At 46.2% G+C, this 24,200-nt stretch overlaps 1 protein-coding gene across 1 annotated transcript in view; it reads right to left on the reverse strand.

Annotated features, from left to right (window-relative positions):
• Col22a1 (collagen type XXII alpha 1 chain) overlaps positions 1-24,200 on the reverse strand; it is a 223,730-nt gene that overhangs the window by 158,685 nt on the left and 40,845 nt on the right. Inside the window, exons 6-11 of the mRNA XM_038343103.1 lie at positions 20,696-20,971; positions 16,380-16,460; positions 15,213-15,329; positions 10,344-10,388; positions 9,175-9,237; positions 7,362-7,400 (exon numbers count right to left, since the gene is read on the reverse strand). Coding sequence (XP_038199031.1) covers positions 7,362-7,400; positions 9,175-9,237; positions 10,344-10,388; positions 15,213-15,329; positions 16,380-16,460; positions 20,696-20,971 — 621 coding nt within the window. The remainder of the gene's footprint in view (positions 1-7,361; positions 7,401-9,174; positions 9,238-10,343; positions 10,389-15,212; positions 15,330-16,379; positions 16,461-20,695; positions 20,972-24,200) is intronic.

Raw genomic sequence — 24,200 nt, forward strand, 5'->3', positions numbered from 1 at the left:
CAAGCTGACACTCTAAGAATGGGAAGGCAAGAAAACTGAGAGAGTTAGACTGGATGATACAATGAGACCCTGATGCAAAAATTTAAAAAAAAATTATACCCTCCACAACCACAAAGTTAGCCAGTAAAGAGTAGATAGCCACCCTGAAATTGGTAAGGTCAGCATGGGAAGAAGATGTTCAAAGGAAATTTGCTGAATGTCCACAATGAGGTGTCAAAAGATAAGCCAGAGAAGGCAGGTAGGAAAAGAAAGGAAGAGAGAGGTCTGAACTTCCATGTACCCTTCGTGGTTCTTAACTTAGCAGAGTAACATTTCTTCCCAAAGTCTGAATGTCTGTGTCCTGAAACCTAATCCCCATGCAGTAGTATCCAGAGTCAGGACCCTTAGAAAATGGGATTAGTAGCCTCACAAAAGAGGCTCAGGGGAGTTTATTGATCTTTACTGCCATGTCAGGACAGAGCCATAAGCTGCCATTTATAAAGCACACATCCTTTGGTTGACACAGACAGCAGGCATTGCCATCTCAGACTTCCTAGTCTTTAAACAGTGACCAATTCATTTCTGCTATGTAAAAATTATCTACTTGAGGTTGAAAGATGCTGTGAGAGGGAGAATCACCTTTTTCTGAACTGCAGCCATTGGTAGGTTCCCCATGCCCCAGTGGATGATGCCAGATCTACATATGCATTGGTAACACTAACTATTTATATAGGTAGCACTAACTGGACTCTGTGGGTTAAAATGAAATGAATGCATGGATGGATGGATGAACGAACGTGGGAAGGAGATATGATAGGTTTCTAGGAGGAGCGGATATGATCTACATACACTATATACATGTATAAAACTTTCAAAGAGTAAATTAAAATTTACCCCATCCCTGGTCTTTGGTTGTAGCATCAGTATTAAACAAAAATATATTTCCTCCTGTGTCTTGACTTCATCGACTGCAGACGGCATGATACAAGGAGGAACCCTGCTTCTAGCCCAAGGGTGGCCAGGAAATGCTTTCAAGACAGGAAACTTCAAACCAAGCATGGTGCTGCTGTCATTTTAAGTGGCTTTCTAAGCCTGCACATTTCAGTTATGAAAAGGAAATCATTACTTGGTCTGTCAGAAAAAATTCAAATAGATACTGCACATACATACATTACAAGAAGACTACCAAGGCTGCTGGGAGGAGTATATTCCATGCCTGGAATTCTGACTCAAAATTGTAGTTTTGATTCCAAGTTCAGACTCTTGACTCCTCTGTCCCATGTGACTGTCTCCAGGATTCCATTGGGAGTGCCACAAAAGACAACATCTAGCAGGACATTACTCATACACTGACGCCCTCTTGCCAGTATCCAGAGCCTTGGGGGGATTTTCCATACTTTATTAGCCAGATGTAATTACTGGACTACAGATGTCTCTTGCTCACCTGAAGAGATGATGCCATGGCTCATTTCTAAGTGTCCTCAGCTGGAGAAACTGTACAGCAAGGATGACAAGCCAACCCTCCGAAGAAAGTATTAGGAATGTTCTAGACAGTGACCCTCAAAGTGAGAGGATCCTGGACCAGCACTAGCAGCACTGCCTGGAACCTTTTTAGGCAGCCACGTTCCCTCATCCACACAGTTTTAAGGAATGAGACACTCCAGGATATGCCTAGTTAATTTAACAGATCCCCCAGGTTGTTCATTTGCTGGCTCAAGTGTGAGAACCACTTCTCAGCGTAGACAAATTCAGACTATACAGTCAGGCAACCTGCTATCAAATCCAACCATGACCACATACATTGATAAAGCCACCAGATCCCAGACCTACTGTAAGGTGAGGACAAGAATGTCCAGCTCAAAAGTTAAACGAAACAGCAGTGCCAGACTCCTGAGAGGTAGTAAGTGCTTGTAAACTCTTGATGCTGCTATTTACCCTTAGATGCCATGTGAATTATTTTAGGTGAACTGGAGAAAGGACTGGACCTCCACACTGGCACCTGGGAGATACTGTCAGTGAATACTCCCTCAGATGTCTATGGTCTTAGATGCTGCAGAACTCCTCCTTGAGGGAAGAACACAGGGGAGTTCTGACTTTCTGCAGCTGCCAGCCCCTGGGGATAAGAAATTATTCGTGATGAGGGTGCAAAAGATGTCATTTGGTATTAAAAACAGAATACTGCTGGTGTAAGAGTAATTATACATAACGCAAAAGTTCTTTTCACAAATGTAAGGCGTTTATTTTAGTTATTAGTTCATTTAATTCTTGCAAAAACCCATATGGTTCTAGTATTATTATATTTGCCAAGTCACAGTGGAGAAAAGCCAGGGTTACAGAGCTGAAGTCATGATGAAGTCATGGTCCTTTGCCAAGCAGCTGCTAAGTGGCTGAGTTAAGGTCTGGACCCAGTAAACCAGCGTCTAGATGTCTCTCACTTAGCCTTGCCTGATACAGTCTGGCAATCCAACATTAACCTCGCCCATTTAGGGTCTCAACTCTCGTTTGAAGTGCTTGGCCTTGAGATTTAGCAAGCATCTGTGTGTTAGATGAAGGGAGAGGGAAAATGGATGACTGCCCCTATTCCATTTCAGTCCTGGGCTCTAAGACTCTTGAAAAACCAAATCTCTTCCTAGGTGCCATTCAGCACCACAGACAGTTCCCAAAGCAGCTTTGGCGATTTCAGTATTTGCCCTCAGCCTCCAAGGATATGTGAAGGCATACAAACAAAGAAACTAACTTCCCCCTAAATCCTTTCATTTTTGTCAAAGCAGGAGAAACTTAGCCATAGTCCCCCAACTCAAGAACCACATAATTCACATTAACACGGAAGCACGAGCAAGGAGCAAGGAGCAAGGAGCAGATGACACTGATGAGCAAAGGTTCAAACAAAGTTGCATTGCATAAACACAAACGTCATTTGTATCTTCCTACTCAAAAGCTCTGATGGAGGAGTGCCTATGTGTTACTTTCATTGATTAATAAAGAAACTGCCTTGGCCCTTTAAGAAGACAGAAAATTAGGTAGGCGGAGTAGACAGAACAGAATTGTGGGAGAAAGGAAACAGAGTTGGGGAGACGCTTCAGGCAGTCGCCATAAACAGTCGCCATGCCTCTCCTCTCCCGAGATGGACGCAGGCTAAGATCTCTCCTGGTAAGCGACCACCTCGTGGTGCTACACAGATTACTAAATATGGGTTAATTAGCCAATAAGAGGCTGAAACTAATGGGCCAGGCAGTGTTTTAAAAGAATACAGTTTCCGTGTAATTATTTTGGGTAAAGCTAGCTGGGTGGCGGGACGCAGCCCGCTGCTCCATTCTACAAAGCTCTACAATGAAATCATTATATAAAACAAGCTGATTTAGATACAGAACAGTTTTGAGGGTCAAGAAATCCTAGATACCAGTATTTCTTTCAGAAAAGGACAGAATGACTGTGCATGGATCAGAGACCCCCAGCCTCAATACAGTCACTGACTTGCTCGATGATCTTGGACACAGTCCAGGTTTCTTCAGAATGTGTGAAAACTAAAAACTGGATTGCGGATTGCGTTAAAAGGCTAAGCAAGGGCTGATGTCATGAGTCTGACCATCACAAGCTACCGTGTCATCAGACAAAGTCCCATCAGCACTCTAGACAAAACCATCACCGTTGGTCAATGGACCTGCATAACTGTTACAGCTAACAACACCTTCTGCTTCCAGAAAGAAACAGCAAATTAAAGGTATAACCATTACTCCTTGCGACATCCCATGATTCTCCTTTCCCAGACACCCCGGGTCTCCACCCAGATGGAGAACTTAAAAACAACAGTAAACTGTTTCAATAGCCTTGCATGCTGCAGGTCCAAGGCCAAGACACAAGTGGATTCCCTGTCTGGTGAGGCTCACCCACTGGTTCCTAGAGGAGTTTCTTGTTAGGCATGTGTATGGCAGAAGCGGTAAGAGAGCCTCCCTTGGAGTCCTCTCAGAAGGACACTTATTCCACTCATAAAGCTTCTAATCTTACAACTTCATCACATTTCAAATACCCAACTATTGCTGGCAGATGGGGATTTGGAAGTGTAAGGTTTAGAGTTTGAGGAAGCATGTATCCAAATATAATGTCTCTGGATGATTCTGGAAACTTATCTCTGGCCACTGTTCTAGAAGGGAAGACACCCGGATCATCCACACATGGCAGGGCTCTGTTTTCATGTCCCACCCCACTCTGCAGCCTTTCTTCCCTCATGAACTCCTCTCATTTTGCAGTTTCAAAGGGGCCTGCTTCTGCAGGACACTGGGGGTGACTGCATCAGGCCAAAAGGGCCCATTCTTTTACAGTGTGAATGGTTCTAGGTGGGTGTGTCATGTGGGGATCAGAGAAGTAACAGCCTGAGTACAAATCTACATGTCAACAGTATGGAGTCCTCTAATCACAGCACGAGCAAGCGAGAATGTCCTTTTAGATACTGGCTGTCCCATTTAGTCACACAGAGATCACAGTGATAGTCGGGGTCTGAGGGTGAGAGTTGGATCATATGTACATACACACACACATACACACGGTGGAACTCAGAGCCTCAGGCACACTAGGCAAGTTAACTGGTCCATATATTCATATGGATACACACACACACACACACACACACACACACACACACACACACACATATATATATATATCCAATATATAGCTTTTGAACAGAGTCTGGCTATATTTTGAACCTGCCATACTCCCAACTTAGCTTTCCAAGTAGCTGTGATTACTTGCCTGCATGCCCAAGACTGATTTGTGATATTTCTTTTTCCCTAAACACCTATCCTAGCCTCTGCCCACTCCGCTTTACTCATAGGGTCAGGCACCTCTTCCCACCTTCCATAACTTGGGTAACATATTTCACAGAATGTTTTGAAAGGTGACAAAAATACTCTATTTCTGATTGATTTTGCAGTGTAGGACTTGATTGCGTTATTCATGTGTATAGCCACATTTTCATGCTATGTCCCCCCACATCATCATCTGTTTCTAACTGCATATATAAACTATTCACACATGTTTCTCTTATAGTCTGCGTGGGTTGGGTATGTAAGCTTGCATTTCATGATGTTCTCACAGCAAACCCCGAAGGGCAAGTGTTAAATAAAGATGGGCTGTCCCTGAACACTCTTCCATATTTCCATAGGCCAGACCTGTATGACATAATCAGCCTATTCAAGGAGCTGACATGACCCAGTCCAGGGCACAGCAACACAGGATCTGTTCCCACAAGAGCCAGTGCTCCAATAATGTCAGTGACACGTATGCTGGCCATGAAGTCTTGCGGGTGCCACTCAAGGGCAACTGCATTAGTTTGAAGACTTTAGTAATAAACGCGGAGTCACCAGTAATGTGCCTCGTGTTGCATTAAGGAAAAGAAAATCACTTCCCCTTAGAGGAATCTAAGAGTGGGGGAGCCAGTATTTGACTCCTCCACTTCACTCTCCCTGTGTCTCCTGCCATTCCTTGTCTGCTGTTTGAATCTGAATCTACGCCTGCCTGAATGCTGTCTCATGAATCTGTCTGTGTCTGTGTGTGTCACTAACAAAGGGCTTTGTTTTTCGCAGAAAGCATTACTGGTGTAAGAATGGTATACGTACCGAAATCTTAAACAGAGTGTTCCAAGGGATAAAGTTACTGACCCCAACTGGTCCCATGGGACCCAGATAACAAACTAGTGCTATTAGCAATGTCTGTATGCTGCTTTGTAACACTATGGATATTCATTTCATATGGTTTATTTCAATGTATTTGCTGTTTCCCACATTTATTACCATAACATGCACACACACACAAATGAACTCCTCTGATTCTGGAACACAGAGAGAAAGGTGTAGCTAATTTAAGATTACAGCTATGTCTTAGTTTATGTTGTAAAAACTGATCATACAGGAAATCCAAGGCAAGTAGAGTAGGCTGTTACACTGTTCTCTTAAAGGCAGGTTAAACAAGCACACAACTGCACAGCAGGATAGCAATCTTAAGTGATCTCAAGGTGTATTAAGTCAGGCTATGAGGTCCAGCAAAAGTTCCAGGCCCTTAGAATGTAAGCTATATTTTCAGAAAAAATGGAAATGTGTTGCCACAGGCAATGAGTGAAGTGGCATGCTTAATGGCTCTTTGTTTTTTAATCTATCTTTATCAACTACCATCCTGAGTCTTTCCTTGGAGAGTAAGTTGCACACTCCCCAAGGTCTGCTGTGCTGTGGTTGTTATTTAGAAGGGAAACAAGGTACAACTTATGTAGCTGGAAACAAATCAGCCCTGCCACACACTCTCCTCCAGTCCTGCCTTTCCAGTCACAACATACCAGCTCTGTTCCTCATCTGCTCCCCATTAAGTCATCTTTTGACTCATTCCCAAATTTCTCTGAATGGTTGGCTGATGTGGGAGGGTCTTCTGTTTTAATAAAGAAACTGCCTTGGCCAGCCCTTAGGTGGGTGGAGTAGACAGAACAGGAAGAAGGAAGTGAGGTAGATGGCTCAGACAGATGCCACGCCTCTCCTAAGTGAGACAGACTGCCGTCCCTCTCCTGAGAGAGATGCCAGACGCAATGAAGCTCCAGCCCAAGATGGATGTACGCTAGAAACTTCCCGGTAAGGCACCACTTTGTGGTGCTACACAGATTATTAGATATGGGTTAATCAAGATGTAAGTAAGAGGCAGAAAATAATGGACAAGGCTGTGTTTAAAAGAATACAGTTTGTGTGTTGTTATTTCGGGCTTTAAGCTAGCCGGTGTCCGGGAGCCGGGCGGGATGAAAAGCAGGCTTGCCCGCAGTGCCTCACTACAGAAGGAATGCAGCCGCACAGCTCATCATTACAGTTGGCCCCCTCTCAGATCTATCTTCTTCTTGCTATTTGAGCATCCTCAGCCTCCTGACCCCACAAAGGCTTTTCACTGGTTCCCTCTCACAGTACATGAAACCTAAACAGGCTTTGATATCTGATGTCCTACCTGGTGGTCCTCAGGTAGTGTTTCCGGCTCCATCTCCATTCTGCTGAGCATCACGAGACACACTTTACCCTGAGCACAGTAAGCCAGCTTCATCTGTGCAAGGCCTCCTCCTGCTCCTCACTTCACTAGGGTCTCTTGCCCACGCCTCTACTTCTTCTCAAGCACTGCTCCGGTGGCCTGTTCTCCAGGAGACATTCAGTCCCTTCTTTCCTCCTCTCTCAACCTCCATTACCTGTCTCCACCTGCTGTGTTTGCATTTGCTCCTGCCACCCAACTCAGGAGACACCCAGAAGCCAGGCCTGCAGCCAGAGGCCTTCTGCCCGACTCAAATCCACAGAAGGTGACATAGCTATACACACCTCCCACAGATCCACCCTGAACCCTGGAGAAAACCAATAATGGAGGCTTACCTTCTCACCCTTTTCTCCTTGGATGAAGGGTCCTCTCCCCTAGAGTAGGAAATCAGAAGACACAGGTTTACTGAGGGGGCATCTATGTAGTATGGCATCACCCCAAGAGTCAAGCAATTGGATACTATCTCATGAACTATGACTGTGCACCTCTGAAAGAAGTGGAACTGTTATTCACTTAATGTGAATTCTTATGAGTGTCTTCTCATTTAATTTTTCAATAATGTAACATTATATATACTATTATTTCCATAACAGCCTTATTAGGATATAATTCTCATAATATACAATTCACCTATTTAAAGCATCTAATTAGTAATTTTAATTTCCTTAAAGTTATACAAAAATGTTTACAATCCATTTCAGAACATTTTCACTATTTGCAAAAAGACCGGGCCCACTAGCAGCTGCTCCCCATTTCCCATCCCCAGCCCTAGACAAACATTAATCTGTTTTCTATTCTATTCTAGAATAGAAATGAATTCTATTTATATTCTATAATATTTCTTATGTTATATAAGGTGTAATAATGTTCCCCTTCATGACTACCTCCTCTCACTCAGCAAAGTCTCCTAAAGCTTCATCCATGTTGTACCCACAGCACAACTGCCTTTGTTATAGACCAATGGGAATGCAGAGACCCAAGACACTTTATTTACTCACCCTTTAAATAATGGCCAATGGGGTGCTGCTACTTTAGTACTAGGAGAAAAGCAGTCTGAATGTGTGTGCATGTTTTTGTGTGAACACATGCTTGTGTTTCCTTGCAGGACTGTATTGCATGGTAACTCTCTTTGTAGGCTTTCGAGAAATACATTACTGCTTGCCCAGAAGCTGCCCATTTCCTCAGCAGGACGACTCCCATTTTGCTACATTGCTGGTTCTTCTGGCTTTCGCTGGGAGTGAAGTATGCAAGGCAGCAGCCATTGCTGTGAAATTGCTGATCTTTCCTTTGAAATCCATCAATTGTATGTCCTGCCTCTTAAGGCTCTGTTGTTGGTTATTATGTTAATTGTTGCATATCTTGGAGAAACCTTAAAGAATTGACTAAAGTATCTCTTTTTTATGAACTGTGCTATCCTAAAGTGCATTTTGTCTGATAATCATATGATCGTTCCCATTTTTGTTTTCTAATTTCAAAATGTGTATATTCAAAACTCCTTCCTCATTGTCTGTGTGTATTTGTTCATCTGTGTCAGTGTGTGTGTGTGTGATATTTGTGTATGTGTGTCTGTGTGCGTGAGTGTACGTGCATGCACACTTGTTGGGGATACGACCCAGGGCCCTGTGTCTGCTAGACAGAGTTCTACTATTGAACCATACTCCCAGTCCCCTACTTGTATTCTTGAAGCTCCCCTAGACAGGGTTGTAATCAGACATTTCTATACCTTGTCTGAACATCTGCTTTTTAGTTGGTCTACTTAATACACTTGCTAATAATGCAATTATTGACAAGAGTAGATTTATATACATTAGAACAAGCATGTGAGATGGCCAGAGTGAAGAGGACACTATAAAATGGCCAGTTTTAGGCATCACAGGCATCACAGGCATCTCTTTAGAGAATTCTGGGGAAAGATAGAACGAAGTACAAGGCTAAAGAATACTATTGCGTTGTCCAGGCGGTAGCTCTTCCTGGTGATAAAGACATGTGTTTTCTCCCATGGCTTGGATGCCCTCAGTGCCTATAATTACCAGGCCTTTGGCCCACACTTGCTAGTCAATATGACCAGACTAGGATGCATAGGGAAGCACTGGGCCTCATATACCAGCCACGTGCTCTCTTAAAGTAGAAAAGTAACATCTGACTTACAGTATCTCCTTTTTCTCCCTTGGGCCCTGGAGCACCCATCAGTCCAATGGGTCCTGAATCACCCTGAAGGGTTAGAAGCAAAATGAACGTCAGGTCAGATCATCCAAACCGCTCTCCCAGATTCTGTACTCACAGGCTGTCCAGAGCCAACCTTGCCCTACATCCCCAGAACTGATGCCATCCTGGGTGACTGCATCATGAGGTCGCCTGCCCCAACTTGGAAGGTAAAGAAGTGCCAAAGTCACACTCCCTCACACTCACTGAATTTATTCTCAAATCCCTGGGCCCTGCCAGACCCGGGCATTTGAGTACAGAGTCTTTGAGTGAATGTTGAAACAAACCTTTATCATGATGTCAACCCAGTTCTGAGAAGGTGTGTACTAATACCATGACATGGAAAACAGACAGAAAACAGTGGAAACAAGAGACAGAAAGGCCAAGGTTGGGAAGGAGGGGGTGGTATGGAGAGGACTGTAGTGCTCAGATGTGATGGTAGAGCTCTTCACCCAGAAGACAGAAGCAAGAGAAGTGAAGACATGCAGCGGCCTCTTTCTCTACCATCACCCTCAGCCCCGGACAAGGTATTAGTTGTGCAAAAGTAAAGGCTTCCCACGCTGCCATGTAGTTGGTACCTCTGACCATCAATGTTCAAAGACCGAAGCAGTGATGGAGAAGGTAGCATGCTGGAGAATGGAGAATGTGGGAGGGGGAGGAGGCTGCTTGTGACCAAAGACGGAGTACTGTGCGCGAGCACCTGGCTTCGTGCAACTACCGAGTTTGCAAATTTTGTGCACAAGAAATGCATACAATTTATACAACTTAAGTAACTTCTAAAGCCCAAGTCCTAAATGCTTCTTGAAACAATCAAGTTGCAAGGGCTGATGCAGGATTAACTGCCTCTGGGGAGTAGAGCTTGTTGGAGCACATGGGCTGTGAACCTGAGCCTGGGCAACCCTGCCTGCCCTTCTTTCTGTAACCTTTTAGGCTAAGAGGTGCAGGTCAGGAAAGGTCAGAGTCTCATAGCTTGAATCTCATGCCATTTGTTCTTACTGTGGCATTTTAACTCACTCCAAGGCTACTCTGAGGCCGGTGGGACAGTGATCTAACACACCCCTGCAATTCTTCCATAGAGGTTAAAGCAAAGGACACTATACCATGTAGGTACTGACCTTCTGACCAGGGAGTCCCACAGGGCCAGCAAAGCCCCGTTCACCCTGCAGGAAGAAAGACAAGAAGAAACAATAAAGGCGATATGTTAATTCTCCCCATCTCTCCTATGGGCTAATTGCCTCCTACTGGGCTGGAAATCTAGTCAAATGCTAAGCCAGATAGGTCAGAGAGTTGAGCAGGAAACCATTGACTTCAGCTGAGAATCAGTTCCCCAATTGCAAACATGCATGTACAACTTTCACCACGACTTCCCAGTGCAGCTATAGAAGGATCAAAGCTATAAACACACCGGGGAAAAGGAAGGGGAATAGTCTATGTTCTCATTCATACATAAAGATGCCACACACAGAGATTAGAGAGAAGAACAAGGGTTCCAGGCTGAGAAGTCAGAGAATGGAGAAGGCACTGGTCAGAGGGGTCAAATTTAGCTTAGGTGGAGATAAACTATAGGTCTGTGAGTGACTGATGTTCTCTGTATCTTGACCCAGAATTCTGTATCTAAGAGGCACATTAGAGCATCAGTTTGTACCTTATAGATAAATGATATAATTGATCAATAGACAACATAAATGAGCATACACAAAGTCATTTATGGGCTATTATTTTCTCAGAACGTAGAACTCAATGAGAAATAAAATTATGATACCTGTTGCCATCAATTTGTGTGATGGTTATTTACTAAAATACAAAGCACGACAGGCCTAAGGCAATTTCTACATACATGGCTACATTCAGATTTTAAAATGTGTGAAAGATCTTGTTAGTGTGTTCACACATGCTCTGTATGCTGTAGGCACCTCTAATATTGCCAAGCTGAGAACAAACACATGATTCTTATGCTATAAATAAAGATATCACCATGCTATTGGCCCATTTCTACCTAATCCCATCACTAATAATATTTTCACTCTTGTTCTAGCTTGTGTCTCTGTTGCTGTAATAAACACTCTGACATAATACAACTTGGAGAGGAAAATATTTATTTCATATTCCACTCCCAGGTCACAGTCCATCAATGTGGGAAGTCAAGGCAAGAATCCAAGCCAGGAACCTGAAGGCAGAACTGAAGAAGAGACCATGAAGAGATGCAGCTTGCTCCATCCGGCTTACTCAGCCTGCGATCTTTAAAATATTTTTTTCATGAGTTTTTTTGCCTATGTACCATGTGTGTACCTGGTACTAACAGAAGCCAGAAGGGGGCCTCAGCCACTCTGGGCCTGGAGTTACAGATGGCTGAAAGCCACCATAAGGATGCTGAGAATCAAACCCTGGTCCTCTGGAAGACCAGCCAGTGCTCTTACCCACTTAGCCACCTCTCCAGCCCTTTAGTTTGCTTTCTTATACAGGCCAGACCCAACTACCTAGGGATGATGTAGAGAGCTGGGCCTGCCCACTTCAACCATAAATCAACATCAATTATCAATCAAGACATTACCCCACCCACATGCCTAATCTGACAGAAGCTGTTCTTCAATTGAGGTCCCTCTTCCCAAGTGACAAGAAAGACTAAATGGTATAACTCTATTCCTGGGTTCCCATTTACTTCAGAGCAATCACAGAAGTCCTCAGCATGTGCATGCAGGACCTCATATAGTGTCCTTCAGAATGTCTTAGACACTATTTACATCCATCACCATGACTGATAACAGAGATGTAAACACGGACCCCAAAGGATGGTTGACATCATTTATTAACTGAAATGAAAGACTTGAACATCTGGAAACATAGTGCGTGTAGCCAGAGCTCTGCCTTATGAGGAAGATTGTGATTCCCGGGCCTCATGTTGAGTTTTTAATAGACACGCGGATGCAGGAGGCAGGGGGGCCACACCAGCTTCACAGGTGGGCAGGTAGCTCCTCCACATCGCCTATTTTCCATGCAGAGTGAGTAGGTCTTCTTGTCCACCTATTCCTGCGAAGGTAGCTCCCTAGGATGACCCAAGTCTCAGAGTTTTCTCTCCCTAACCAGACTAAGACTTGCAAGGGCCATATCCTGCTGGTCTTAAAATCTCACTGTGCAATACAGTGTGGAGGATGTAGCAGGTGTTTATAGTCTATGGCCAAAAGCAAGGACCAATGACTTGAAAAAAAACATAGGTTATCAATGATGGCACACAGAGTACGAGGCCAAGACTGCACAGACTGAGAAGCTCAATCGGAAGAACCTCATTCCACAAAGGGAATGAGAGGATGTGTGCCTTTCTCCCTCACCCCCATCTGTCCATCTTCCTATCCATCCATCTTTTCCTACTCAATTTATTCATCAATTCAACCATTATCTAATAGTTGCATCTGTATCCAAAGGTGAAGCAGCCCCCAAACACAGACACTATTCAATCTCTGTCAACTGGAATTTAGGATTGTGCTCAAGAAAAAACAAGGAAATGATATCAGCCCGGTGTGGCCATGGCTATAGTATACTGAAGCCTGGGGAGAGAAAAGGGGACTTTTTTATTTTAGAAAAGAATGTTGTGGAATATTATTTTAACTAGGCAAACATACATTACATTTGTTTATGTTGCAGAATATTACCTTAACTATGTGGAGGTAGGTTATATTTGTTTCCAATGCCTTTGTTAATGATGTCAAGATGTGCTTCAGTAAGGAGTGCTGTACTTGTTTAATTATGTGAAGATACAAAGCATTTGTTTCACCTTGCCTGTCTAAAGCACCTGATTGTTGGTCTAATAAAAACCTGAATGGCCAATAACTAGGCAGGAGAGGAATAGGCAGGACTGGCAGGCAGAGCAAATAAGTAGAAAGAGAAATCTACGCTCAGGAGAGAGAAGAAGGAGATGAAAGTAAGGGAGAAAAGGAGGGACATGCCCGAGGTCAGAAGCCAGGCTGCCATCAGCTAGCCAGGCATGAGAAATAGTAAAATAAGAAAGGAAGGAAGGAAGGGAGGTTGGGAGGGAGGGAAAAAGAGAAACAGATTAAAATAAGAGCTAAGCAAAAAGTGGGCATTCTTAACTAATAAGAAGTCTGCATGTCTTGGTTTGGGAGCTAGTTGGTGGCCAAAAGGAAGAAACCTGCTACCAGAGAAGGCTCTGGACAGTTATCAAATGGAAATAACATGGGGAAAAAGGAAGTCTGGAGGGAAATCACAAGGCCAACATGCTCAGCAAAGTTTTACTGCTCATGCTTCAGAAGACGAGCACGTGTGTCAGCCAGGGAAGCTACTCAAGAAATGGAAAAGATGTTTGATGCAGAAGGTGCTATATCCTCAAATGGCCAAAGGTGAGATGAGTTTCCCTGCAAGAAACCAGTTTTTATTTTCCTGGGAACTATCAGGGAGAGATACTGAGACATGAGATTGGGAGCACTGGGGATGTGGCAGGGGTCACACGGGGATGGATGTAGTGAAGAGGTGTCCTTAAAGCATGCCAAGGAGGTCAGTGGAGAGCCAAGCACTGGTGAGTTAGACATTGGGAAGATGAGTGGCAAAGGAAGTTGATGCCTCTTGAGATTCCCAGCAGGGACCACACAAGCTTGCATGGGACCCACTCAGACACAGACCTGGATCGGAGGGGAAGCAATGGCCTTGGGAGGGTGGGTTTGGGCACAGTAGCAGGAGAGCAAAACCTCTCCACACCCTTTCCCACTGGAGCTCTAACTGCAAGTGAGACTCAGGAGCATGTGGGTTTAGACAGCTGTCTCTCTCGGACTTCCCTGGCATGTGGAAGAGATCTGTTCATGGGCTGAGGCAGCCTGAGCCTGAGCCTACAGATGGAAGACCAGCTGCCCAGCCTGAGTGTGCTGATCCCATCTTTTTGCTGCCTGCTTCTTCCCTAACCTAGACACTGGTCATGGGGTATCCTAGTTCGCCTACAGCCTGACAAAAGCTCAGGGGATAACTAGTCGTTGGCAAGTTGACTTGACAAGGAACTCCTTACCTTATCCATGTCTTCCAAAGAGCCTGGCTCTCTGCGTAGAACAAGGGATGGGAGGTGTGAAGAACAACAGCGAGGGGAAAGGAAAGGGACGCGTCTATTGGCCAGATGTCACATTCAAAGTGACTGATCCAGTTACCTCCATCTCTTATTTCACTTGGGGCTGGGTATCCCTAGTACTGGGCAGAGCCTCACAGTCCTCGTGTGTGGCTAGCACCATGTGGGTGAGGACAACCGTATGTGGTAGACTAAGGCCCTGAGGGTACCAGTCCAGAGGGTCCCACAGAGCCTGTCTCCAGAGAGTTCTGCTCCTTGACAATCTTGTTCCTACTACTCATAATAGTAAGTGGTGTGTGTGTGTGTGTGTGTGTGTGTGTGTGTGTGTGTGTGTGTTTGTATGTGTGTAAGACCACTACTGACCTATAGAAATTTAAAAGCAAATCAATGAAAGCCTTGGGTACAAACCAAGAACTTAATGTGTCCAATGGATACAGGTATGGATATTCACAAGCATGAGCACTTTGTAAAACTTAAAATGACACCCAAACCTTTATTCATAAATATACACCCACACCCAAACCCACACCCATACCCACACACCCCACACACGTAATGACACATATTCAGATTAGTGTGTGTGGTTAACCAGAGGAAACAGCCAGAAGGGTGAGGGCGTAAATAACAGCCAGGGAGACCCCATAACGCATTATTAGCTGCAGGAAAACATTAATTAGACCGAAGTCTGAGAACCTCCCTTCCATCATGCACAAAAGTAAAGAAACAGACATTCCAAGGAACACAATGGTGGTCTGAAAGCCACTGGGAGCCCGGGACTACCCTGGTCTGGTAGTCCAGGTGTGATAGGAAGCTGTCACTTCAGCTCACTATCAAAGCGCTCCTGCCAACCAGCCTGGCCTGCCACACTCAGCTCTGATGCTACAGGGGACTCAGGGAGGACGGTGAAAGCAGGGCGAACTACCTTTTCTCCGGCAGGGCATGAGCAGTTGATGGTCTTCAGGAACCCGATCTGTTCGCTACCAGGCGTGGGCAGCTGTGGAGGTGCAGGCGGAGGCTCTGTCACCACGGTCACCTGACACTAAAAGGAAAGGTCAAGGGGTCAGAATCTGCCACCCCCTGGTGAGGAGCATGAGGTCTGGAACTGAAGGAACGGGGCAGGGAAAGGAAACCAAAAGGCACCCAAGGGCACGCGAGTGGACAGAACACATCTAGCATCAGGGCTCTGCTCTCCTGAGGCCTTCAAGTGGACGGGCTAGGCAGCCAAGCAATAGACAGTGGCCAGCTTAGCAACCTACAAGAACCACTGAATCACCCCGGTCGCATGGCTCACCATGTAGGATGGAGACACAGGGGTATTTCCTTTATCATCTTCTGAGACAGGGTAAATGAGAACACTTAGGGAAACTTCCATCTTACAGTCTCATACCTACACACTCTATAGCCTTACCTTCCTCTTCCTGCCCTCCCTAAAAATCTCAGCTTCCTTTGCCCCCTTTTTCCTTCTTTCTCCTCCTCTCTACCCACACTTATATCAAGGTGTCTCCAGATCCCCAGCCCCTGCATACTGTAGGAGAGCTAAGAAGAACACAGTAATAAAAGCCTTTCTGTGTCCCTGAGCCTGGCCCACCCTGGGAAACAGGTCCCATTCCAATCCCACATTTCAAGCAAATCTTGGAAGCAGAATTTGGTAGAAAAATATAAATAAAATGGGTGATTAGGCCTAAGAGGTTCACACCCTGCATTCAAAGGCCTAGTGGGTCCAGACCTCATCTTGGGATCCATTAGTGTTCTGAGTGCCACATTGCTGCCTGTCCCAAACCAGTGTAGTTTTACCCTCCCCTGAGCTCATTGCGATCTCGGGGCACCCTCCAACCTCTGTCTTCCACACTTCCCCAAAGCTGGGTCACGGCTGGAAGCTTTGGGTCACCCTGACTGAAGCTATGTTTAACATGATTTCCCTCAAACTCATGCTCTGTGTGAATGGTTAGAAGCAAAACATGAACCTAGAATCCCCCCACACACACAGGTGGCCAGTGCTGCCCTGGGATCTACTGCTAATTCCCAAACCCTGAACACTCAAGCCCCATATGCCATACATGTCTCCAGCCCAGTCTGCATGTCTGCTCACCGGACCCGACGGGATGTCACAGCAAGTCTCCAGTTCCGCATGCCTCGCGTCACAGTAGATCACAATCCGCTGCAGGTCAAACTGCAAAGGAACAGGAGGAAAGAAGAAAGAACTGAAATCTCCCCAGTATGAGACAGTCCACTTGCTCTTGGGATCTTTCCCACCCTGTACTGCTCTGGTTGGCTGCATGGGAAGGCTCTCCATTGTCTGTGCACCCAAATGCCATCTAGAAAAAGTCCCCTTGCATGGCAGGCTCATGCTCGCTTGCACTGTACATGGATCATGGTCTCAGCCCCAGCTACACACACAGGCGCACCCACTCCTACCCATTCACCACCACTGCAGGCAATATAGTATATAGATGATGAGATAGTTTCCAGACGGAAAACTCCATGTGTCCGTATTCTCATCCTTTGGGGGCATCTCCATACAGTATCTTACATGAACTTTTGAGATAAATACCTACTATCCATTTCACCTTTAATACCCTCTACCTAGACTTAAAAACTTAAAACATAAAGAATAGTTAAGAATATTTAAGAATAGTAAAAAGCGCGCGCACACATACACACACACTCAGACACATACACACACACACATTTAGCCACACTCCAGCCATGGCAGCAAGCTGTAGAGTGACTGCAGACCTGGAAACTGTCTGCTTTCTGGGCCCCAGACTCTTGCAGCCAGAGACTGGTCTGCAGAAACCTTGCCTTGAGCTCTGGCTGAGATTATTGGATGCCGTGCAATCAATACAATTCAACAAACCCAGGCTGCTGCCTGGGCTCAGTTCATCCACTGTCCACCCTGCTCTCTCGTCAGCTCCCTTTTCTGGACTGACCTGGGTCTCCCCACACGCTAAACTCTTTCACATGCACTCACCCCTCACAGTCCCACTGCCCAGGAGATTCCTCTAGCCCACTGTTCACAGGCAGGCCGCTCTCAGCTCCCATCTTCCTCTTGCTGGCCGGGCTCATGCCCCACCCTTCACCATTCATCCTCACAACAGGACCTGCCCCGTAGGTCTACTGTGTTCCTTCACTCTCCAGCACCTATTTTCTCTGCCACAACAAAATCTCTGTGGGACAAGGCTCTGTTCTCTGTTGCCCCCAGCTCTAGAGCAGCCCCTGCCACAGATAGATGTGGTCCAAGCAGATCACCACCAGACGAAAGAACCTTTAACAGACCGAACCGGTGCGTGAGGGGCTCTGCCTATGTGGGGCTCCCCAGCCTTCTGCTTCTACCATGTGTTCCTCAAAGCACACCCCATCATGCCACCTGGTTCTCGACTGAAGGACGAGCAGATCTACACATGTCTATTTCATTTCCTGTTGAGACACCAATCCAGACCAGGAGAAAATGAAAGACTGCATAATCTCGATTTTGAGCAATGCTGGTCTTTAGGAGGTGGTCTGCTTTCTACATTAGCAGTGATCCACTGACCACAGCTGGGCCATCAGACAACGCTATAGAGTTGAGGTTGGGAGGAACCCCAAACTCCCACAACTGCCTTTGATCTGTGTTACCTTAACCCTCCCCACCCACTGTCTGCCCAAGTCCCAAAATCTCCACTTTTTCTATCCTTCTGGGCCTCATTCCTGTCTGAGAGCCAAACTCTGGTTCAATCTACAGCAGCTGTGTGGGCTGAACTATCTCCTGGGTCAGCTCATAGTTCCCAGCCTCCTACCATATCCCCCACACTGGCGCTCACTGAATGGTGCTTTGGTAACGCTGGTGTGGAAACAGAATGGGAAGAGCTGAAAGCGTGAGCTGGGCCCTAGCATGCGGAGTCTAAGGTTCAGCTGTCATGAAGTCACATCAATTCTCCTATCTCCATCTGCCTTTCAATGATATGATCTCACAGACCTGTAGAGGGAACTGAAGGGCTCACAGGATACAATGCCTGTCCCGCATCAAGCCTCCATAAGCTGAAGCCTCTTCCCACTGTATCTAAGGCCCCAAACCACAGAGCCACAGGTATTCAAGCTCATGCTGTGGGAAGGATATAAAATATACCGACTCTCCCTCCAAGCATTTAACCTAGAAACACAGCTAGGCAAAAGTCCCTCCGCCCCCGATTCCTTGGGGTTTGACACCAACAAACCTTTCTCACTGACAGAGGTAAAGAAGAGGGGAATGAGAGGATCCTCCCACTGAAGGGACCTGTTCAAGTTCCAACACCCACAGTGTTAGATACACAGGGATGCTTCCTGGCTGAGTATGATGGTCCAATACAAGAGTCATGGTAGGATCCAGGTCTAGCACCTCAGATCTCAGACAAAGACTAAAGTGAAAGAGACACTAAGCTCCTTGTGTGTTTACAATGTGGAGCGGGTCCTTCCATCTCTGTGCCTGCCTCTGCCTCCTACGTGGGACTAAGTGGCATCACAGTGCTACAGTGCTGCACCGAGTGAGGCGCTCAGAGCTGACAGCAACCACACAAGGGTGCACTGCCCAGAAGGCCACCAGACTCTCTACCTCACGCATAAACCAAAGCAGAAGAGCAACAAACACTGCCCCACACTGGAGCGCTGAGCTCTCTCTGGTTCTTTGCTTAAAAACGGGGCCATGGCTAGATACAAAGCTGGCTGGGGTCACAGCAGTGACGTGAACAGCCTAACAAATGTTCATGAGGCTGGGCCCTTCCGAGGAGGAAGATCACCTGTGCTTGCATTTCTCGGAGCCACGCTAAAGCAACTGAGCCAGAAGTGGGGCCAGTGGGAACTGGTCAAAGGTCAAGGTTCATGGAAGAGTGGATCCTTGGGTTCCTCAGTCCATGAACACCTATCCTGAGACTCTGGAGAGAGGCGGAGATCTGAGGGAAACAGTCAGGGCTGGGAAAGAAAAGCCTAGGGCCTCTGGGAAGGAAGAGAGTAAAGAGCTTCCACGCCTCAGCAGATAGCATGCTCGGAGCCTAGGTCCTAGACCCAGGGAGAACCCTCTCTGTTCCCTCCATGGGTCTGACACTACCAACTCACAGGCACCAGCTCACGATAGCAGCTGACTCAGGAACCTCACTGTCTTCCAGCTCCACACCCACTTGCTGCCCCTGCACACTGACCCAACTACGACCCTTGCCTCTCCATTCTTTTGCCTCAGTCGGCTTCCTTCCCAAGCATCCTCCTTCATCTTCCCATGGGCCTCTCTCTGCCACAAGCAGAGACTGCTCAGGCACAGCACTCACCCCCTTTAGCTTTTGTGGCCAAGTGTCACCTGCAGGCTGGCTTCCAGGATAGATCCAGCATGCCTTGGATTTGTCTCATAACTATCTTTTGTATCTGGTGTTTCAAGCCCCTCCCTTCTGGCAATGCTGCTCACAAGAGACACACTCTGCCCTGTAGCCTTTATCCTCTATGCCTAAATTAACTTCCTCTAGGAAGCCACCCTACACACCTCTCTCAGTTCCCTCCTCACAGCTACCACACTTGTTCAGTTTGGACATTTATCCTTTAAGTTCCACAGTACATGATGCCCATGACTACTGTGGCAATTACTTAATCAGACTGAATGATCTCATTGAGTCTTCCTTTATTAGGAACCCTGGGTTGGTTAAATTCATATGTCTTTTCTGCTATTCAGGCTCAACGTAACTGGATGCCTGCACTATATCATATAGGCAAGCATATACAGAAGACAGAGAAGCAGCAGCCACCATAATGGAGCTTGCATTGAACTGAGAAGCTACTGAAGCACACAGTAAGCACAACATGGGTGTTCTGTTGCTGCTGCTGCTGCTGCTGCTGCTGCTTTGCTGCTGCTACTAATATGGCCTGCAAGGACCAGGTTGCCATGCAAAGGATACAGGGTTTAGGGCCTGCAAGCTCTCTCTCCATGACTGTTCATCCCAGGATGATGTGGCAGCACTTGAATATGATTTGTGATACTGTGTATTTGGCCCAACTCATCAAAGTACTGCTGTCCCTTCGTACCCTAGAAGCCCTTCCCAAAACATCCAATGATGTTGAGCTCTTTATTATAAAGATTTCTAGTGTTATGCATGTCAATCATATGCTCCCTTATAGGCACCAGTATCACTAATGCTCAGAAGAGAGCCTAGCAAACAGAAGGCTCACAATGAATACAATATAAATACATTCAGTGTATACAATGAATGGATGAATGAATGAATGTGAAATTTGGACTCCAATATGCAGCTTTCTGAGTCAAGTGTCCTCCCCACTCAGAAAGTCCATGGTGATGACTGATAAATTGATGATAAATTGGAACTACAGACAAGGGAGACACTACAGCACCTAGATTCTAGGGTTCCCTCTGATGGCCCTGGCACTGATGACAAGAGCCTCTCGGGTACTCACGTCAATAGGCACGCTGTCGTAGAGACGCTTGCCGATCACAGTCTTGCCCTGGATGTCGATGTTCTCCCTCTCCTCGATGGGCAGCGTCTGAACCAGCATACAGTCAATGTAGAGGGACACATTCTGGGCCTGGATGCTTAGAGCCATCTTGTGCCAGTCACGGTCAAAGAGGTCATCAACTCGGGGACCTCGGAAGACCACCCTGACTGCGTCCTTCATGGCACCCACAGCATTGTACTCAACCGCCTTGTTCTCACCATCCAGCCGGATAGAGACCTAAGGAGATAGTCACAGAGAGTTCCTGATGACCCAACACATCCCCTGAACATCATGGAACCAAGCATGGGCAGAAGTGGGGAGGGAGGAGTCAGCCCTGACAATGCTGACACAGCCAACTGCGCCTCTTGCACCAGGATGCTCAGAGCTGTCCAGGATGAGGCCGGTTCGGTACCTTTCTGGCCTCTGATTCCTCCTCGGCATGCTGGCATCAGTAGTCAATTTGTAGGCTGCTCAAACCTGGGCAGTAATTAGGTTGACTGTGCTCATCCACTAGGCAAAGATCATGTAGTCAGTATGAGAAGAGGCTACTGGGGCTTTTGTGAGACTTCAAATGACCAGTGAAGAGGGCCTGAGGCATGACACCAACCAGACATCCTAACTAATCTCAGGGTCTCTTAAGACCCTGCCCTACCTAACGTAGATGTCAAGTGCCAGTCTGTAATCAGATGGGTAACCCCTCCTGTCTCTCCTCTTAGCTGGCGAGGGCCTCAAATATCTGGGCCACTTGTGCACACTCAGCCCTTTGCAGAATCTCCTAGCACAGAGACAGTACCCAGGGTTGTCTAAGCTCTGGACTCCACTGGGCTGTAGTGTCATCTTCAAAGTCCATGCTCAAGAACCGGACAATCAAGTTCCAAAAAGCAAATAAATCTCACACGAAATAATCTTAAAACATTCTAAGAACATTTACAATTTGATGCTGGGCCACGTTCAGAGTGATCCGTGGCTGCGCACAGGACACCCCTGCAAGGAAGGTCACTTCCGCTTGCTTCTGGTGGATGAACAGTTAGGTTCTCACCCGTGCTCTCACTTCTTCGTCCCCTCCAGAATGCTCGCAGGGCATGCTGCGTGTGACGGGCAATCCAGGTGTCAGGAATGCAGCAGTGAACGTGTGGAGACTTGGGCAGTGCATGAACACAGGGGCATCGACTAAGGTTAATCTTCATCTGTCTTGACTCAGACCCAGTCCATGCTATCACTTCCTGTGGCTGCTAACCCAAGGTTGCATCAGCATCCCCTTGCTGGCTCCCATTCCTTTCCCACACTCTTAACTCCAGCCACTCTCATCATCATCATCATCATCATCATCATCATCATCATCATCATCATCATCATCGTTCAGCTGGTTAGATGTTGCCTGATTATCCTAAACCAGAAAGCCATTTGGGGACTTTGTGACCTCAGGCTATATAACCAGTCTGCACTGTTTCTTCATTTGTAAAATGATATTGAAAGTGGCATTACATCACAGGCTGGCTGAGGGTAAACTAAATAAGTATACATATAAGCAATTTACACAGTACATATACCCCAGGTTCTGTGCTTAATCTTAATTACAATAGCTTAAGTAGATAAGATCACAGAAACCACAGTCTCTTCTAATGATCCTGGTTTGCTTCCTATTGTTCTGATAAAGACCATGACCAAAAGATGTAGTAGAAGGAGCTGGGCCCCTTGTTTGTCCCAGTCGCCCTGCTAGCTTACACCCGAAATAATCACTTAGAAACTGTATTAATTAAATTACTGCCTGGCCCATTATATCTAGCCTCTTCTTGGCCAACTCTCACATCTTGATTTAACCCATTTCCATTAATGTGTATCGCCACTTGACTGTGGCTTACCAGCATGAGTCTAACCAGCATCCATCTCTGGCAGGAGAATCATGGCTTCGGCCTGTCTCTGCTTTCTACCTCCCAGAATTTGGTTCTATCTTCCCTGCCTACCTGAGTTCCACCCTATCAACTAGGCCAATAACCAATGAAAGCAACACAAATACAGATACAGGGCCTCCAACACCAGAAAGAAACTTGGAGAGAGGGTTTACCCAGGTCCCAGATCATCACTGAGGTAAGTCAGAATAGGAACCTAGATGCAAGAACTGAAGCAGAGGCCATGGAGGAGTGTCACTACCTGGCCGTTTTCCTGGATTTCTCAGCTCTCTTTCTTATATGACCCAGGACCACCTGCCTAGGGGTGGCATTGGCTTCAGTGATCTAGACCCACCCAGATGAATCATTAATCAAGAACTGCTTAAAGGTCAATCGTACAGAGGTATTTTCTCAGCTGAGTCTCCCTCTTTCCAGATGACCCAAGCTTATGTCAAGTTGACAAAAAAATTAACCGTCACACCAATACATGTATACCGTTAGAGTCAAAGAGACTTCTCAGTTTTTCAGATGCTTTGATTGATTTATACTTACTTGCCTTTACAGTTTTAGATCAACATTTAAAGCTATGTTGTTTAGTAACTTGCACACCTGTTTATTCAAAGTCCACTTTCCCATCCTTTTAAACAGACACTTGATCTTCTCCTTTGTTAATCCCTATAATACCAGTGGCTAGAAAAGCATGTGATACGTGGTGGCATTCAAGAAAAGGGTGCTGAATGGATGAATACATCAATAATTGGAAAGGAAAGAGTCCCTGAGACGGCATAAAGGTGCCTGTGAAATGCAGAGGACTGGCCAGCGTATTCACAGCACAGCCCTGGCCTTCTAGGTTCTCTTTCTGACTCAAACTCCCTTCAACATAACCAAGGGGTTCCTTATATGTCTTTTAATTGGCTCACCTGCATACTTATTACATGCATAATGAATGACCGGAAACAATGGGCTCCTCTCAAATTGCATAATACAACACACACAGTGTAATTGTGTCGTGACTGAACGCCGTCCTCCACTTCCTCAGAGTGGTCTCACGGGCCTCAGTCCTGGCCATGACCATCTTTAGAGCTGCCGGTAAACTTTGCTTTCCCTGGGATGTTTGTCTCAAGCAAGTAAGAAAGCAAGCCAGGGTATTCAGAGGCCCAAGTCCTGTGACCACCAACACTAGCTGGGTGACCTCCTGGGATCTGCTTCATCTCTCAGAGGCGTCAGCAAATTGTGCTGGCTCTATTTTCAAGCTATATCTACAGCCTGGTCACTCCGACAGGAGGGCATCAGCAGATGTGGCAGACAGAAAGCACAAAGCTCTGCAAATGCCATGAAAGAAGAGACCCAGACTGTGGGGGTGTCAGGGTCTCACCCCACAAGAATGTCATGGCAGGTACCCAGTCCCACCCTGCCAGACCAGAGAAACTGGAGTAGCAAATCTACGGTTAACAGGCAGTGGTGGTGAGCAGAAACCCAGAGCGACAGAAGTCTGTCAATGCCTTTAGTCTCCCACGCATAGGAAACTCGATCCCTCCATGGCTAACACTGAAAACGAGTTTGCACCTCAGTATGAC

Source organism: Arvicola amphibius, chromosome 9, assembly GCF_903992535.2.
Source record: "Arvicola amphibius chromosome 9, mArvAmp1.2, whole genome shotgun sequence".
Taxonomy (NCBI): Eukaryota; Metazoa; Chordata; class Mammalia; order Rodentia; family Cricetidae; genus Arvicola; species Arvicola amphibius.